A 19893-nucleotide genomic window follows, 5' to 3' on the forward strand; every position below is an offset into this window, starting at 1 on the left:
ACACCAACATTTTTTTTGTTCCATTGAAAATATAGAACATAACACACGGCGCTCAAAAATCTATCAAACTGTTTTAGTACGACTTCGGTAAGAATGAAGCCACACCGCTTGATGTGCTTCATCATACGAGTATTATTATGGGGTGTGTATAAGGTAAGACATTGTCTGGCGTTTTGTTTCGCAATATTATGCAAAAGAAACTTTTCTTACCTTCTAGTACCTGCTGATCTGTATTTGGGATCTGCATAAATCATGAAAAATTGCACGCTTCCGCCTTTATAGTCTGTGGCGACACCGTAGTCGATAAGCGTCTTCTTTTTCTCTATCTTCTTGTTATGTGACATTCATCCTCCGCTGTTGCCATTTCTAATATAAAGTAGTGTAAAGTTCTTACTTATATCTGTCAGTAAACTGACCATGAAAGCGCTAAAACATACCGGTATAGTGAGTTTACATTATTCACCAAAGGAACTTTAGTTATTAGAGTTCCGGTTGGACGGTTTTTCACGGGACACATTTCCGGTATTGTTGTTTCCGGATGAGGAGATGCTGCTCCGTTATTGATTGAAGTAAAGTCTGAATGTCATTAAAACAGTTAGCTCCATCTTTTGACACTTCTTCCACTCCCATCCTTAAACGCTACACCGCTACAACAAAGATGACGGAGAAAAGACGGTGCCGAAGGTGAGCCACATAAATAAGACCGCCCACAAAACGCGCATCCGGAAGCAATGTCAGAAAGCGGCTTGAAGATGATCTGTAAAACATAATCTAAGCAACATTTTGAGCAAAGAACCACCATTATACGTTATGTAGACCACAACGAAGTGTTTTCAATTCAGAAAAAAATAATAATATGACTCCTTTAATGCGCCTTATATGTGGAAATTTTTTTATTTTTTTTTTAAAGACCATTCATCGGCAGTGCGCCTTATAATCCGGTGCACCCTATGATCCGGAAAATACGGTAATAAAAAACAAGACAAGTGAACAGTAAGTGCTGAGTTGGTGAAGTGGAACATTTTCAAAGGGATTATGTGTTTCTCTTTCTTTTTTGCGTGGGATTGCCTCTAAAAAAAACCTAATGTGTGTATTTATTTCATTTTAAACCTGAGAGCAGCACATGTTACAAAATGTGCTACGTTTCTTTTTTGTACTTAACTCACTATTGTCCCTTGCATTGCAGCTGTGTATGTCGAGAATGTGACACCGAGTGGGATGAATCTGGTAAAGCTGGAAATAGCTGAACATCCACTTTGAAACAAACACACACAGAACAAGATCTGTTTCTACGGCAACTGCACTTACACGTCTAGTTTTTGTTGCTCCTCTTTTTCCGCCTTCACTCAAAGACGGTTAACAGCGGGAATTCTGCCTTGTCGGGTTGCAAGAGGTCTACCAGGAAGCAGACGGTACCCGACAGGCCTTCAAACAGACTGCGGACGCTGGTCAAGGAGCACGAGCCCACTTTGAACTCCTCGGTGAAGAGAAACTCCGCAAACCTTCAGTCAGGGGGAGAGAAAAAATACATAAATATTGAGGAAAATAAAACAGCGTCACTTTATTAGGTACAACTGCGATGCATATGCTTTGTCATTAGTCAAGGTGATGTCATAATACACCAGTCCAGTGTTTCTTAATACCGTTGGGCCGCAAACAAAAAATATATATGTTTCTCAGCTGTGGTACGTATAGGCCGCAGCGGCACTCTGTTGTAATACACTTTTCCACCACTTGTGGTATTAATGACAATATCAAACAAACAGAAGAAGTCTGGAGCAAAAAAATCATAGAGAAGATCCTTAAGCGCAAAAGTTATGACTAAAGTGATGAAGCTGCATTTTCATATGCACTTAAATTTTATTGACAGTTTAAAAACATATTCATTAGGATTTTTTATTTATTTTAGCACAACAAAATTCTATGTACATTTATTTTTCGTCACTTATTCACGAGTCCCTTCTTATGCAGTATATTTAGTTAGTACTTATTTTTCCAACCAGCCTGACGTAAGCCTAAGGTTTATGTGTTAAATATTTGTGATTAACACATGGCTTCATATCATTTGACAAGGTTGCAAACTCTAAGTAGTCATTGAGTGCAGTTAAAATTAAGAGTAAGATTATTGTTAATATTTTAGTTTCTGTTGTGGAAATGTTGGGCCCAGAGGTCAAAAAGGTTAAGAACCCCTGCACTAGTTCAAAGGCAGTCATCTTCTCCTGTTTGCATGCCAGCCGATGTTTTAAGCAACATTCTTAACTGACATGCACGTGTAAAAAGAAGTTAAAAACAATGTACAACGGGATTAATCAGGACTAAAATAAAGTAAAACTACTCGCCCTTTGAAGATGCCTGACACACACAATGATGAGGAAACAGGAAGGTATTATCATAGCAATACTGTCCCCTAGCGGTGTGTAATAGGTATTTCTGGAATGAATATGTGCATACAGAGGATGCACACAACAGCGTAGAGGCGCATTGACGTAGCATCATATTCTTCATTAGTGTCAAAAATAGACATTTTGGTGTTTCAATTACTTGCGTTTATTTACCATTGTTGGGTAGTCTTAGATCATAACTCCTGTGAAGATTTACTGCAATGTGTGATAAATGTTTACGGTGCATTTTCTTAGTCTAATTTACGCATGTAATTGATATCCAAATAAAGTATTTCCTCCTGTGCTGAAGAGTCAGATACTTTTTAATGCTGCAGATGTTCTATGGTTATCACCATGAGCACTCTTCTGTTGTGTCATCACAAAAAAAGCAAATCACACTTGTTGAGTTAATCCTTTACATTAAGGGTGTGGGGAAAAATCAATTCGAATTCGAATCGCGATTCTCACGTTGTGCGATTCAGAATCGATTCTCATTTTTAAAAAATTAAATTTTTTAAATTTATTTATTTAAATTTTTTTAATTTTTTTTTTATTAATCAATACACAGCAATACCATAACAATGCAATCCAATTCCAAAACCAAACCCGACCCAGCAACACTCAGAACTGCAATAAACAGAGCAATTGAGAGGAGACACAAACACGACACAGAACAAACCAAAAGTAGTGAAACAAAAATGAATATTATCAACAACAGTATCAATACTAGTTACAATTTCAACATAGCAGTGATTAAAAATCCTTCATTGACATTATCATTAGACATTTATAAAAATTAAAAAAAAAGAACAATAGTGTCACAGTGGCTTACACTTGCATCACATCTCATAAGCTTGACAACACACTGTGTCCAATATTTTCACATAGATAAAATAAGTCATATTTTTGGTTCATTTAATAGTTAAAACAAATGTACATTATTGCAATCAGTTGATAAAACATTGTCCTTTACAATTATAAAAGCTTTTTACAAAAATCTACTACTCTGCTTGCATGTCAGCAGACTGGGGTAGATCCTGCTGAAATCCTATGTATTGAATGAATAGAGAATCGTTTTGAATTGGGAAAAAAATCGTTTTTGAATCGAGAATCGTGTTGAATTGAAAAAAAAAATCGATTTTGAATCGAATCGTGACCCCAAGAATTGATATTGAATCGAATCGTGGGACACCCAAAGATTCACTTTACATGCTCACTGAGCTGAAGTCTTATGCAGGATGATTGTTTTGAATTTGTTTCACTTTTGAGTCAACATTTTGGTTGAATTCTGAATTATACCACTTTTGAGGTGCTTGACTTTCTAGGTTCCAGTTTATCAGGTTTTAAAATTTCATGGTAAATGGTTGTTGTTAGGGATCTACCGATATGACTTTTTCCCTTCTGTTACTGATATTGGAGCCTTGATTGTTGGCCGATACCGGTATTAAACGGATACGATATCAGCAGGAATCATAGTACATACTTCTATTCTTTTGTAGTGTTGAACGTTAAAAAAGTTTGATCAAGTGAAATTAGTCAGAGAACAATGGTAGGTATGAATCCAGCTTTTCTGACCAGTTGGTGCCTGTTTTCATGTACTTGGGATCGCCATAAGCCCTGAAAATTTGAAATCAAACTATGAAGGCATGGCGGAGATATTTATAAAACAATCCCACCTTCTTCCAAACTTGTTCCAAACTACCTGTTCAAAATTTAAGACTTTAGTGTGACATTTTGCCTTGGTTACGTCAGCGGATAACTCAACATATAGTTGAAATCTACCTAAAGGGCTTTGCGCGAGGCCGGCATTTTTATTCAGTTGTAGTCAATATGTCCCTTATTTTTTCTATCCACTTGTTTTAGGGCAGACTGGCTCGTACATGCACATGCATCTTAAATCATCCACTGTTGCTATGTCAAATAAAAAGTAGCGTATAGTTCTAAATTAGTGGCCTTGTGGTTAGAGTGTCCGCCCTGAGACTGGAACGTTGAGTGTTCAAACCCCGGCCGAGTCATACCAAAGGCTATAAAAATGGGATCCATTGCCTCCCTGCTTGGCACTCAGCATCAAGGGTTGTATCGGACACTTCGGTCTCTGTAGACGGATTCTCGCTCATCCGCGCGGACTACAGAGCAGCCTCCGACAGAGCAGCCTCCGACAGAGTCCGAGGCTCTCCTGGTTTCTCTTTGTTGCCGATGTCTGGCCATGCTGCCACCCACCCCAGGAGACGATGACGTGGCGCACTGCAGAGGCCCCCGCAGTGTATGTGGGTGTTGAAATTTATGTTTTTGTTTTGTTATTTCTCAATGGGGACAGCGTGGCGAAGTTGGTAGAGTGGCTGTGTCAGCAATTGGAGGGTTGCTGGTGTGCCGTGGGAGATTATCTAATTTCACGTATTTGGGTTAAAAATATTTTCTGCAAACCAGTAATTATAGTCTGCAAATGATGTGTTGTTGTTGTTGAAGGTCGGTGCCGTCTAGAGCTCGGCAGAGTAACCGTGTAATACTCTCCCATATCAGCAGGTGGCAGCCGGTAGCTAATTGCTTTGTAGATGTCGGAAACAGCGGGAGGCAGGGTGCAGGTAAAAAGGTGTCTAATGCTTAAACCAAAAATAAACAAAAGGTGAGTGCCCCTAAGAAAAAGCATTGAAGCTTAGGGAAGGCTATGCAGAACGAAACTAAAACTGAACTGGCTACAAAGTAAACAAAAACAGTATGCTGGACGACAGCAAAGACTTACTGTGGAGCAAAGACGGCGTCCACAATGTACATCCAAACATGACATGACAATCAACAATGTCCCCACAAAGAAGGATAAAAACAACTGAAATATTCTTGATTGCTAAAACAAAGTAGATGCGGGAAATATCGTTCAAAGGAAGACATGAAACTGCTACAGGTAAATACCAAAAAAAGACAAAAAGCCACCAAAATAGGAGCGCAAGACAAGAACTAAAACACTACACACAGGAAAACAGCAAAAAACTCAAAATAAGTCACGGCATGATGTGAAAGGTGATGACAGCACACCTACTTTGAGACAAGAGCTATAGTGATGCATGGTTGGTTATGGTTTAAATTCATATCCAACAATTGCGACAACGACTTTTTACTGTCAACTGAGTTTCGTTTTTTAATGATTTCAGCTGGGGGTGTGCCTCCGGATTTTTTCAACGCAAAAAATGTGCCTTTTTTTCAAAAAAGGTTGAAAAACTCTGGTCTATCCCATCCTAAAAAATCTACACCAAATTTTGATCAAAGAACCACGATTACATCAGTGATTATCTTATCTCATCTACCAACCTATTTTGGCTGTCTTTTTGACACGTCCGTACCACGTATTGTACCACAGAATTTTGAAGGTTTTTTAACATTATTATCATTGAAAATGCAAATAACTCAGAAAACATTTCCCATCTGGAAACTGTATCCTGAAGCCACGCCCCCTCGGGTAATCTACTTCCAGTGTTGTGACCTCTGTTTACAATCAGTCACAAGGAAAATATACCTTCTCGCTGGCTACGAATACATACTGGAAATACAACTATTTTGGAACTAACAGTGTTTGGATTGTAATCATCCAAATATGACTAGCATCAAAGTGGCTCAGACAGCGAACAGAGGCGACAAGAAGTAAGCCAGCTAGATGGTTAGCTACCTAGCAAGCTTGTTTCGGTGCTCCTGATCATCTCCTCGTCTTCAAATTGTTTGAATCATATTTTTATTGAGATTTCATTTAAGAAATGCAGAAGTTATTTTTTGACGCAAAAATGAATCTTTTAAAAACGAAGGTTTACGCATTGCCGCGGTAATTTTACATGACTCTAGACAACAAGAAAATGTAGAAAAACAATCATATTATGACCCCTTTAAATACTTACTTGTATTATTTTCTAGTTGTGGAATATTAGAAAAAGTTGAATCATGTGAAATTACTCAGAGGACAATGTTATGCATAAGAAACACTAACCTTATGACAAAAATATGCTTTTGAAGTGGAGAGTTAATTTGTGTTTTGGTGACAACTAGCGGTCACAATAATTCACTAAATTAAGACTGTGACGCAAAAAGTGGAATGATGTGGACACATTTGTTACTGAATACTTTGAAATATGAATCTGCCTCGGAGACTTTCTATGTGTAAGTAATATACAAGTATAATTATTGGATAATTGTTTATATTGTTTAGACTGCAATATATAGTCAATTAGGACACTAGCTTGTGTGCTATTGTGTGCTTAGCTGTTCTGTAGCTGCTAGCTCCTAGTAGCCTATAGCCTATCTTGTTTACCTTTTGTAAATGACTTTACACGATACAATGAAAGATCAAACTGGTGTGATTTTTGGGGGACATTTAGATGTTAACTGGCTGTCCAGCTCTAAACAAGTAAAGGTGCTGCAGGACTGCTTGTATTGGAACTTATATCGGAGATTTTAGATGCAAGCCGATATCATGCGATACTGTACTTGACTTCACTGCAAAAAGTCAGTGTTCAAAAAAAAGAAAAAAATTAGGGGTATTTTATTTGAACCAAGCAAAATTATCTGCCAATAGAACAAGAAAATTCGGCTTGTCAAGACTTTACAACACAAGTAAAATTAGCTAACCTCAATGAACCCCAAAATACCTTAAAATAAGTATATTCTCACTAATAACAAGTGCACTTTACTTGGTAGAAAAAAAAAGAGACCCTTTTTGCTCAATATGTTGAAAAATATTCTTAAATTAAGTACCGGTAAATGCTAGTGCCATTATCTTGACATAATGATATGCGCTCGGCATCATGATTTTTTTTTCATGCTCGAAGTACGAAATTATTACTTTAAAAAAGTAGTTTTATACTTGTGAGTGTTGTTGACACAGCTTTGCATCAGTTGATATTCTAGTTTCAAGCATGTTTTACTCAATATAGGTCATCAAATCTCAGCAACAAGCTGTAATATCTTACTGAGATCGTTTAGGACCAAAACCCTTAAAACAAGTAAAACACTCTAACATAAAATCTGCTTAGTGAGAAGAATGATCTTATCAGACAGAAAATAAGCAAATATCACCCTTATTTGAGATATTTAATCTTACTTAGATTTCAGTTTTTGCAGTGTGCTGATCTCATTAGAGTGTGCAGCAGCATTGATTGCAAAGTAGTTTTTAACATCAGCTAAGGAGGCAAAAATCATAGACAAGCTGCGAGTACATCTTGTTCGACCAAGCAAAGCGCTTTGTTCAATTCCATAAAAAGTGGTGCATGTGTGGAGTAAGAATCGGTTCAATTTTGGTGAGGATGAGATAAAAAGATACACATAAAACAGCTTATTTTTTTGATTACCGTACACTTGCATTGGGGCCGAGTGTGGTAGTTACCAACCACGTCCAACAGATGGAGTTCCTACTGCAGCATTGGAGTGGAACATTGTATTTTATGGTATTAACTATATTTATTTTATAATATAGAGCAATGGTTCTCAAACTTGTTTTCACCCGGTACCACCATAGTAACCCACATTTAAATGCAGTAGCGTAGTAGGCCTAGGTACTCATTAAAAACAAGACAGAGGTTTTATTCAACAAGTATATTTAATATTTTTGGCCACTGTAACATAACACCCAGTTTGAACCATAACACTGTTTTCTAAATATTTAAGTGATTCTTTGGTGTACCACTAGTGGTTCATATACATACCACAGTTTGAAAATCACTGGTATAGAGGCCCAAAGAGGGTAGTTAGTTACTGGATTAGTTAATGAATTATACTTGTATAGCGCTTTTCTACCTTCAAGATACCGGAACTCAAAGCGCTTTGACACTATATCCACATTCACACACACATTCACACACTGATTGCGGAGCTGCCATGCAACGCCCTATCTACGACCCATCAGGAGCAAGGGTGAAAAGTCTTGCTCAAAGACACAACGGACTTGACTAAGATGGCAGAAACTGGGGATCGAAACCGGAACCCTCAAGTTGCTGGCATGGCCGCTCTACCACCCGAGCCCCGCCGTCCCCCAGTGCCCGTGCCTTTTTGAATGACTTTTTTTTTCATTTTTAATTATTATTTTTTTGTTGTCATAAAGAAATACAATCATGTGTGCTTACGGACTGTAACCCTGCAGACTGTATTGATTTATATTGATATATAATGTGTATATTGTGATTTTTATGTTGATTTATTTAAATAAAAAAAATTTTTTTTAAATTGTATTTTTATTGATTTATTTTTTTTAAATTTCTTGTGCAGCCGCGGCCCGGTACCAATCGGTCCACGGACTGGTACCGGGCCGCGGCCCCGTGGTTGGGGACCACTGCTCTATAGGACAGGAATTCTACTAATTTTAGGAACAAGCGGCAAAATACACTAGTCAAAGATCCTCTATAAACGACAGGAGTGTTCTGTTGTGTTTATGATTCTGTTTTGATGGACCTACTGCAAAAAAGACACTTAGTCAAAGATTCTCTTCATGACAGGAACGCTGCTATTTTTAGGAACAGGCGGCAAAATACACTAGTCAAAGATCCTCTATAAACGACGGGAGTGTTCTGTTGTGTTTATGATTCTGTTTTGATGGACCTACTGCAAAAAAAACACTAGTCCAAGATCCTCTAATTGACATGAGTGCGATACTGTAAGTAGGAATCTACTGCATTAATCAAAGATCCGCTATATTTGAGAGGAGCGTCCGTCCCTTTTTGAATGACTTACAGCAAAAACACTGGTCAAAGATCCTCTATTTGACAAGTGTTTTTGTGCATTGACTTCAAAAATGCTAATCAAAAATCATCTATAAATAACAGGAGTGTTCCGTTGTTTTGATGGACCTACTGCAAAAAAAACACCAGTCAAAGATCCTCTAATTGACAGGAGTAATAGTAGTAATAAGGGGTTAAACTTTAATATGTGTTTTGTACCAATATTTTCCCCCATATATACACCACTTAAATTATGAAATAATGAGTATGATATGCTGTACAATTAGGATGACTATGATTTTCTATATGTGTATGCATTAGAGATGGGAGTGTTTTTTTTTTTTTTTTGTAGTTCTTCCATTATTTATGTTTTCTGTACTTTTTTTTAATATATACAACATTCACTGTAACTATAGTTTTTTTTTTAAAAGACACAATTTTGTATAATTTTGTGAAACCATTGCAATAGAGTATTACCAACAATTTTTTTGGTCTTAGCCCTATTTTGGTCAAATGTTCTTTATTGTGCGTACATTTTTCAATAGTGTTATTAGATGTGAATTAATATATTAACTATACTTGTGACTTTTTTTTTTTTTTTACAATATATCATTTTCAATATACAGCATGTATAAAACATTTGTTAAAACGTGAGTTTTTTTCCAAGAAAAAAATCAGTATGCATGTATTTGGGGTTTGTTTAAATACTTTTCAAACAAAGATTTATACTACTAATTAGTTGTTATGGCAAATGTTTTCTCTTTTTTCAAAGTATCTAATTATATTTCTTAACTGATTATAAAGTACTGCATAGTTTTTTTTTTAAATTATAGTTTAAGGCACAGCGTGAACTAGAGCACAGGCCAATATTTAGGGCAATATTGTATATTTACAGCACATTATATACAACAACTAAAATATGTTGCACTGTAATACTGTCTTGCTTGTTTAATACTGTCTTGTCTTATTTAAATGACCACAAAAGTTAAGTTGTGATGGCTCCTAAAATCCTATACAAGACACAATGCTATGAGTTGATTGGTCCCTTTTTTACTGTACAGTAAACAAGATTAAAAGTACAGTAATAACAACAAAAAAAAGGAGTACCTGGAGCGCCGTGACACCAGTGGACCAGTTCATTCTCCCTCTCGATGACTGCGCCAAGCTCGGCGGGCCAGTTCCAGTTCTGCTCCTGGTTCATGAGGAAGTCGACACTCTGCCACACCAGGTCCTTGTCGGCCCCGCTCAGCATGTCCTGGTAGCTCAGCAGCATCTGTAGCACCGACGATAGGCCGTGGGCTGCCCCTATAGCGGAAAGTGGGGGGCGGGGCCAGAGAGGACATGCAGCCAAACCAAAGCAATGCATGCAAGAAAGCCCCATGCTGAACACACACAGATACACACACAACCTGAAGCATACAATCATGGTGACAAAATGCTTGCAGTCACTTGACCAGCCCAGTAAGAAAAAAACTGTGGAAATACAGAAGTACAAGGAAAGAGTTCTGCACTACCATCATAACGTTTGTGTAGTAGGCAAAACAATTAGGACTTGACGGTGTGCAACTACAAAAAAAGTGCAATTTGTTCATCAATGGTCATGTTTTCATTGGCTTAGTTTTGTTTGTGTGTATTGTGATGTGCAGAATCATCAAGTGTAGATAATTGTGGGAGTTCCTTGATTAATGCTGGGGACACATGCAGGGAAAACAGAGCTGAGAATTGAACTAAAAGGAGACAAGACATGCAGCACGATTATAAAATCAGCAATGTTTTTTTTGTCCACGTTTCCTGGGTTGAAACGTGTCTCACTTTACTGTTAACCTCATGCAAAAATGGTCAGGACGAATAAACTCAGTGTTAAGAGTTACTGACGGCTCCTTTTTTTATACACATGCCACCGGTGCTAACATTTAGAGTCTAAATGTTAGCATCTGGGCAATTATTTTGACTCGGGGGCCACATTTAGAGAAAAAAAATTGTCTGGGGGCCGGTATATCTATTTTTAGGAACACTAATACAAAACCTCACAATAATGTCTGATTGAATGCTAAAACCGTTATGACAGACCGCCTTAAAAAAACGTAATGGAATTTTACATTTTTATATGAACGATAAAACACTGAATATTGACAAAATATGAATGTCAAACCCCCTTTCGATCGACATATTTTACAATCAAGTGAAACGCAACAAAAATGCAACAAACAGTGAAATATGAACGCGAAGGGTACAAAATAAACCCACCAACAATCTGATACATCTGATATTTGCTGAATTTCCCCCAGGGATCAATAAAGTACTTTCTATTTTATTCTATATATCGCTAAGCTTTAGAACTTTGTTGTGAAAATCTCCTTCCGCGTCTGTGGAAACGCTTCCCGCCCACACTGCTTGGTGCCTCGTCTGAGCTGCTGTGATGTAGATTACCATAGTAACTAATTAGATGACCATAGTAACTAATTAGATTACCATAGTACGGTCATTAGAAAACATGACTGCACATCATAATGGCAGCTACACTTTCTACCTTAAAGATCTAAAAAAATTATTTGGGAATGTCTGGCGGGCCAGATTGAAAAGCTCAACGGGCCGCATGTGGCCCCCGGGCCTTAATTTGCCCAGGTCTGATTTAGACAGTCCAAAAGCTTTACTGGGAACACGCCGTTTGGTGTGTCTGTCTGTCCCTTTAATGCCAATGAGCTGTGTTTGTCCACACCTGTCTACCGTACATTTTTTTCAACTCTGCCCTTGTCTAATTCAATAGAGGCCGTATATCACGTACAACAACGTAGCATGAAGGAGTGGGACAGGAGGACACAAACGTTAGCAACACTAGCATAGCTACAGTATGTGTTAACATTACAGTCACCTTTGAACAGCAACGTCATGCATATGTGAAGTGGTGGTCATACACATAGGGTGGGCTAAGTGTGGGTCAGAGGCATGTCCATGATCAAAGAGGTTTTCCTTCATGAAAACCCCCGGAAATTCAAAAGCACGCTTTAGGAGGCCTTCACTCTTGAGTGGAGCAAGCAAGTGAGGTAGATGATACATTTTTCTCATATTGGTGCTTATAAACAGGATCTACGGACACATATTACTAGTACAACATCATTAAAAAGGTTACTTTTTTAATAATAAGGGATCAGAGGTGGGTAGTAGTAACGTTTAAAACTAGGAAAAATTATGTTTATATGACGTGCTGTCATTTGTGTCAGTAAAAATGTTTTACATTTCAGCCCAAAAGAATTCCACTTACAACTAAAGAAAACATGTTGTGGTAAGTTGTAGAAGTTTTTTTTGTGGCTGCACATATGCTAACATTAGCCCTATGTGCAGCCCTTTGAGACACTTGTGATTTAGGGCTGTATAAGTAAACATTGATTGATAATAACATTAGTCAAACAGAAGAAGTCATAAGAAGGTTCTTAAGCGCAGAAAATATGATTAAAGTGGTGAAGCTGTATTTTCATTTGCACTTTAATTTTACAGTTTATGTAAGAAATATCGATATTATCATGATTTACTATTAATTTAGTTATAATTTACTGTTAAACTATAAGTAGGTTAGATATATTTATTGAATATGATTCAAAATCAAGAGTAAGTTACTAACTCAGTGTTAATATTTGAAAGGGACCTGTATTGATTGGAATTATTCTGAAATATTGACCATTTTATTTATTTTGTGTTTTTTGTGTTTTCATTGTCCATAAAATGGTGTCATATCCCCATGATTTGACAATGACATAACTTTTTTTTTTTTAAATTTATTAGTCGTACAAGAGCATTTGACCAATACACATTAAGAATAAAATGCACATATGTTTATAAACAATGCAAAGATGCTTTTCAATCAAATGTGTTAGTTTATTGAACAAACTTGACAATGGGACAAAACAATGTACATCTTTATGGATTTTTAAAAAACGTACACCTGCCCTCAGAAGGACACGTGCAACCATAAAAACAATCTTTAGATTTTGCAGTAAAAAACTGTCAATTTTACAATAAAATATATGGTGATTATACACAATATTACTGTAAATGGAAAAACGGTGCTATAGATTTTTACGATAAAATTCTGGCAAATGAGCCGCCGGTTTTTTACTGTACAATCTATTGTCATTTTTGCAGTGTACAATTTGATTGAAACTTGCATTGAAATCATTTTTTTTTATTATGATCATTTTTATGTTCACTAACAGAACATTTTAAATGTATGATAGTATTATATTTATTACATTATTAGATAATATCAAAGTTAAAAATATATGCAATTGCATGAAAAATGTGTATTTTTTTATTCTGTCACAATGGAGAGACAGAATGCATTTTGTAAGAAAAGACAAAAGTACTTTATTGACACATATAATTTTAAGGTTTTCTTGGGCCACATTATAAATATTGAGCCTTTAGTTTGACACCTGTGGGTTGGGATAAAAAGCCTTTACGGTCAGAATAAATTCTGTAATTAATCAAAGTGTGTACATGATTAATGCAATATTTGTTTTGTGATTAATCACGAGTTACTCAAGTAAAAGTATAACGTATGTTGCATTGTAACTACTCCTCGTAAGGGACAAGCAGTAGTAAATGGATGGATGGGTAGGTGTAGCACATTACTATCTACTTCTTGCCCTTCGTTCTTTACAGTTAAAGTGGATACATTTTAAAACAGCTGACATCATGACAGATGCATAAACAATAGTACTGCTCTTACCGAGGTACTCCGTCCCATAGAAGGCGTACATGAGGGGGAACGGCTTTCTCTTCCTCTTCGCATATTGCTTTCCGGACTCGATGATGGCCGTGCAAATGGATTTGATTCGATCCCTGCTGAGAATCTGCAGAATAAACAGACAAAAATGCAGGATATGAATGCACCTGTTGATAAACTGTATATTCAAAAGTATTTGACCACCCATCCAAATGATCAGAATCAGGTGTCCTAATCACTTGGCCCGGCCACAGGTGTATAAAATCAAGCACTTAGGCATGTAGACTGTTTCTACAAACATTTGTGAAAGAATGGGCCGCTCTCAGTGATTTCCAGCGTGGAACTGTCATTGGATGCCACCAGTGCAACAAATCCAGTCGTGGAATTTCCTCGCTCCTAAATATTCCAAAGTCAACTGTCGGCTTTGTTATAAGAAAATGGAAGAGTTTGGGAACAACAGCAACTCAGCCACCAAGTGGTAGGCCTATGTAAACTGAGCTCCAAACTGCGTGTGACCTTCCAATTAGCCCACGTACAGTACGCAGAGAGCTTCAAGGAATAGGTTTCCACGGCCGAGCAGCTGCATCTAAGGCACACATCACCAAGTCCAATGCAAAGCGTGGGATGCAGTGGTGTAAAGCACGTCGCCACTGGACTCTAGAGCAGTGGAGACGCATTCTCTTGAGTGATGAATCACGCTTTTCCATCTGGCAATCTGATGGACGAGTCTGGGTTTGGAGGTGGCCAGGAGAACGCTACATTTCAGACTGCATTGTGCCGAGTGTGAAATTTGGTGGAGGAGGAATTATGGTGTGAGGTTGTTTTTCAGGAGTTGGGTTTGGCCCCTTAGTTCCAGTGAAAGGAACTTTGAATGCTCCAGGATACCAAAACATTTTGGACAATTCCATGTTCCCAACCTTGTGGGAACAGTTTGGAGCGGGCCCCTTCCTCTTCCAACATGACTGTGCACCAGTGCACAAAGCAAGGTCCATAAAGACATGGATGACAGAGTCTGGTGTGGATGAACTTGAGTCCTGACCTAAACCCGATAGAACACCTTTGGGAGGAATTAGAACGGAGACTGAGAGCCAGGCCTTCTCGACCGACACCAGTGCACTTTTGGAAGAATGGTGGAAAATTCCTATAAACACACTCCGCAACCTTGTGGACAGCCTTCCCAGAAGAGTTGAAGCTGTAGCTGCAAAAGGTGGACCGACATCATATTAAACCAGGGGTGGGCAATTAATTTTTCCCGGGGGCCGCATGAGCAACCCGAGCACTGCTTGAGGGCCACATCCACAATATTTCAATTAAATTTTGCTCAATATTATTTTTGATATATACCGTAAGATAAATAATCATAATAATAATTAATAATAATAGTAATACTTCAACATAGTGTGTGCAACAGCATTCCATGACTAATATAAATAAATTAACATTAATAATAAATGACAGTAAAATAAGCACACATATGACTGAGGAGTCATAGTGTAACTTTGTGTGGTGTTTGAGTTGTCTGACTTTTTGTGTGGCCATAAACGCACCAGTGGTTTAGTGGTATGCGTGTTGGTGACAGATGACAAGTTGCTTTTGGCCTGGTTTGTACGGCAGAAAATGACTAGTTTTTCCAGATAGAAGTGTTTTATTCATGTTTTTGGTGTGGTTATGTCCGAATATAAACAGTTTTGCTCAATAAAGTGATGGATATAATTCCTGTCCTCGAAGCATCTCGATAGACGTTACAATAATTGAACGGTGTTCAATTGAACGGTGTTGACGAACACCGTTAGGGCCGCTTGTTGTCACTGTCACTCAAAGTTGCATTGCAAAATTACATAGAATAAATATGTTTATTTTGTTTAGAATTCAGATGGGTTTTGATTTGGTGCGCGGCATATATTTGCTGCGCGCAGCGGACGCTTGAGCAGTGCGCAATTGCGCAGGCGCGCACCTTAGAGGGAACGTTGCTTGGCAGTCCATGTCTTGTTGGAAACACGCCATTCCTCATCAACTTTTCTCTTTTTAGCGTCTCGGGTGTAAAGCGTGCATCACTTGTCGCTGCATGTGCACCTCCACTCGCAGGTTACACGCGGACACACGCCCATAAATAATACTTTTCAAAATAAAAGCAGCACAGTTGTATTGCGCGCACGACATAGATGTTTTTTCAACTTTATTTTGTAATTTGCGATTGCAGCTGTTCACATTCGCTCACGCACACGCATACGTCCACACGGAAGTAATACAAATAACGATTTTCAAAACAAAAGCAGCACCGTTGTATTGCACACTCGACATAGATACTTTTTTAAATTTATTTTGTAATTTATAATTGGCCTCACGCGGGCCGGACAGGGACGCACAAAGGGCCGGATGTGGCCCGCGGGCCGCAGAATGCCCAGGTCTGTATTAAACCCTATGTGTTAGGAATGAGATGGCACTTCAAGTTCATATGTGAGTCAAGACAGGTGGCCAAATACTTTTGGCAATATAGTGTATGTTTATATAGTCCAAAAAAAAAAAAATCAATAGGACACATTAGCAGATACTGCCTCTAAAAAAAATCATAACTGATAAATATGAGGTTAAATAACCTAATGAAATAAGTAACCTACATTTGGACTAGTTAAAATGAGTTTATACCTCAATGGCCAGCTTTTGCCTGAGGACCAAGGCGGCACACAAGTAGCCTGCCCGGCCCACAAGCAGCTCATCAGAGCCACACTCCAGGAAACAAATGGGCGCGCACACCTCCCACACACTGCGGAATTTCGTCAGCGGCTTGACGAAGTCAGCCAAGCCGAGGGACTTGTATATCATCGCGGCCACGGCGTAGATGCCCGCACCGCCGAGCATGTTCTTGTCCGGCTCCGCGTCCACGCAGCGCACAGACACGTCGATGATGTGCTTGGCCGTCTTGAGGTACGTGTCCCTCCGCTCCGAGAAGAGGGGAGATTCGCTGACGTGATACAGCATGTACGCCACCCCGGCGGGACCGACGTACAGCCCGCCGTCCTAGTCGCCACGTCATCGGGCACCTTTTTGAGGATCGTGTCCACCGTAGCCACCACGGCATCGACGCCGAGCTGACCCGACAGCAGGGCGCCCTTGTAGTCCGTGAAGCGGTTAGCGAAGCAACGGCTGTTCTCCATGCCCGGTGGAAGAGTGGCGATAATGACGATATGCTACCGAGGACCAGGTGGATGGTGGATCGATCCCATCGTCAATGAGGATATTACTAACAGATAATTGGGTCGATACTATAGCTTGATGATCGATATTTTTACCCATCCTCTTTGAATATTTTAACAATTGCATTGGATTTTGTTGTGTTGTTCATAGTGTTACATTGTTGATATTATTTTTGTTTGAATCCGAATTAACAAATGAAAGGCAAAATCACAAAATCATTACAAGAATTGTAAAAAAATGACAAAAAAGTGGATCAGGGTGAATCAATCCAAAAGTCCATACCATCAACACTAAGGGTGTTAACAACATATTATTCAGGGGTGTCAAACGTACGGCCGGGTTAGGCCCGCGACCACGTTTTATGATGATTTCGCCAAGTATAAAAATTAACCTGAAATTTTTGAATGAACGAAACAGCTGTTCTAAATCTATCCACTGGATGTCGCAATAGCAATGCTTTGTATCTTTGTACATAATGCTACATATGTACAAAAAAACCCGCATGTTAGTACATCAGACGAGGAAAATGAGCAAACTACATAACATCCTGTAATTTGATTTAGATATAATTTTTTTATCTTAATGGATTGAAAATGAACACCAATGAGTTGACTGATAAACATCACATCATTTATTCAAAAAATATAAATAACGACAAATTATTAACCGCAACATGTAAGTGTAAGAAAAAAATAACATGATCTGTACATTTTCAGAATGTGCTTGTTCTATTTTTAAACAAAGAAAACAATCTAAAGTTGTCTTTATTTTTAAGTTATCGTGCCGTGATTTGGGAGTAGATTTTTCTCCATGTGGCGCCCGATCTAAAATGAGTTTGACACCCCTGATATAATTGGATCGATTCTATAGCTTCATGATCAATATTGTTTACCCCGCTTCTTTTAATATTTTTATAAATATTTGCATTTTTTGTTGTTCAATAATATCTTTGTTTGAATCCCGATCAACTAATTAAAGGCAAAATCACAAAATCATTCCAAGAATTTCAATCGACGTCAAAGTGTGGAGGGTGGATCGATACAAATACCAAATATCGACACTTAGGGTAGTATCAATATAGAATTGGATCAATACTCGCTACAACTGCATAACTACAGGGGCGCCATTATTACTCCCTGGTGGTAGAATACTATACCAGTCGTTACACATGCTCCGATCTTCCTGAAATTTTTGATGGTGGGTCGGGGTGTGGGTGGGACATACTACTGAGGCACCATTATTGCCCTCTTGTAGTGGAAAATTATGACAGTCAAAACTTCTGTCCACATGCTCCAATCTTCCTGAAATTTTTGATAGTGGGCCTTTTTCTCTCTGGCACTCATCGAGGGCGGACGCTCCCCTTTCCTCTCCTGCTTGCTTCTTTGTCTTGTCTTAACTTTCTTGTTGCCTCTTTTTGCACTGCTCTCCAAATCTAAACATTGAAACTATTTAACTGGCCTCAACGGAATTGACAAGATCTTGGGTTTAGGGGAACCTGTTTGTCGTGACAGAGCGGTTGTTGCTGGACACACGACGGACTCTTGGGAGAAGAAGGAATGCTGCGTGCCTGGCGACCCTTGCAGTCGAGGATGTGAAGATATCCACCTATTCGGAATTATGACAACAGGACATCTGCTGATTGGAGTAAGCGTTGCTCTGGTTTGTCGACAAATTGGAAGTTGCGGGAAGAACTGTACACTCTTGTGATTTGGATAACATCGGACTGTCTGCCCCGCAAGATGAATTTTGAAGAGCAGTCATAGACAATTTTGAGTGAAAAGCTAATTTAATTTTCACTCGCATACAAAAAATTCTAACTTGGATTGTTTCCCTGGCTTCGAGACTCTCCCGAAGGACAGTGCGGTGAACACACAACAAACTCCCTTCCTGTCTCACATGGACACACCTCTGTTAATGACTTTGGACTGACTAGCGACTGCACGACACCAAGGTCGCGGATCAGAGACACGCGGCAGGCTTACACACACATGCATCCTTAAAAAATATACGCCACACACACATACCCCACCCCCCATCCAACACCCTTGACGCAAATCTCTTAGGGGTGATAGATGGCTGGGCAGCGCCTGAAGAGCTGCAGCCTGCCACCGTGGCCCCCACTCCCTTACACATGCTCCAATCTTCCTGAAATCTCAGATGGTGGGTTGGGGTGTTTGGTGCTACATAACGGCTTTACTACTGCAGCACTATTATATCTCCCTTGTGGTGGAAACATATAAACGTATTGACTTCTTTACACATGCCCTGAACTTCCTGAAATATTTTCTGGTGGGTCAGGGCATCGTGAAGGATGTGACCGCAAGCGTCATGCGTGCCGGCCGAATCTCATGAACCCCAACAGGACTCGGGTGGCGAGGGCCCGTTCAACGCTGATTGCAGCTATATTTAGGGCCCGAGCAGCGGAGCAAGCCCCGCAGGGGAAATACAGAGAACCGCAAGGGCCGACTTGCGTGAACTCCCTGGTGCAACCGGTGCGAGGGCCCGTTCAACGTTGCTCGCAGTCTAAATTTCTATTTATTTTTGAGGTAACAAAATAAAAAATCCAGATTGAAATTTACATTTTTACACTTTAAGAATGTTGCCTGTTTTGTAATGGCAACAGTTGGACCCAGGAACACATTTTGAATTTTAAATTTTTTGTTATGTTTATAACAATTTATAATAATACAAAGGTCCTGGTTTCGGGATCTTTCTGTGTGGAGTTTGCATGTTCTCCCTATGACTGCGTGGGTTCCCTTCGGGTACTCCGGCTTCCTCCCACCTCTAAAGACATGCACCTAGGGATAGGTTGATTGGCAACACTAACTTGGCCCTAGTGTGTGAATGTTTCCTGTCTATCTGTGTTGGCCCTGCGAATAGGTGGCGACTTGTCCAGGGTGTACCC

General features: G+C 39.0%; 1 protein-coding gene across 1 annotated transcript in view; it reads right to left on the minus strand.

Moving 5' to 3' along the window:
- Positions 1 to 16984, minus strand: part of LOC133664387 (lanC-like protein 3) — a 39198-nt gene extending 22214 nt beyond the window's left edge. Inside the window, 5 exon segments of the mRNA XM_062068959.1 lie at positions 1309 to 1502; positions 10178 to 10375; positions 13797 to 13920; positions 16440 to 16825; positions 16828 to 16984. Coding sequence (XP_061924943.1) covers positions 1450 to 1502; positions 10178 to 10375; positions 13797 to 13920; positions 16440 to 16825; positions 16828 to 16948 — 882 coding nt within the window. The 5' untranslated portion in view covers positions 16949 to 16984 and the 3' untranslated portion in view covers positions 1309 to 1449.
- Between the last annotated feature and the right edge of the window lie 2909 nt (positions 16985 to 19893).

Source organism: Entelurus aequoreus, linkage group LG14 (genome assembly GCF_033978785.1).
Source record: "Entelurus aequoreus isolate RoL-2023_Sb linkage group LG14, RoL_Eaeq_v1.1, whole genome shotgun sequence".
NCBI classification, from domain to species: domain Eukaryota; kingdom Metazoa; phylum Chordata; class Actinopteri; order Syngnathiformes; family Syngnathidae; genus Entelurus; species Entelurus aequoreus.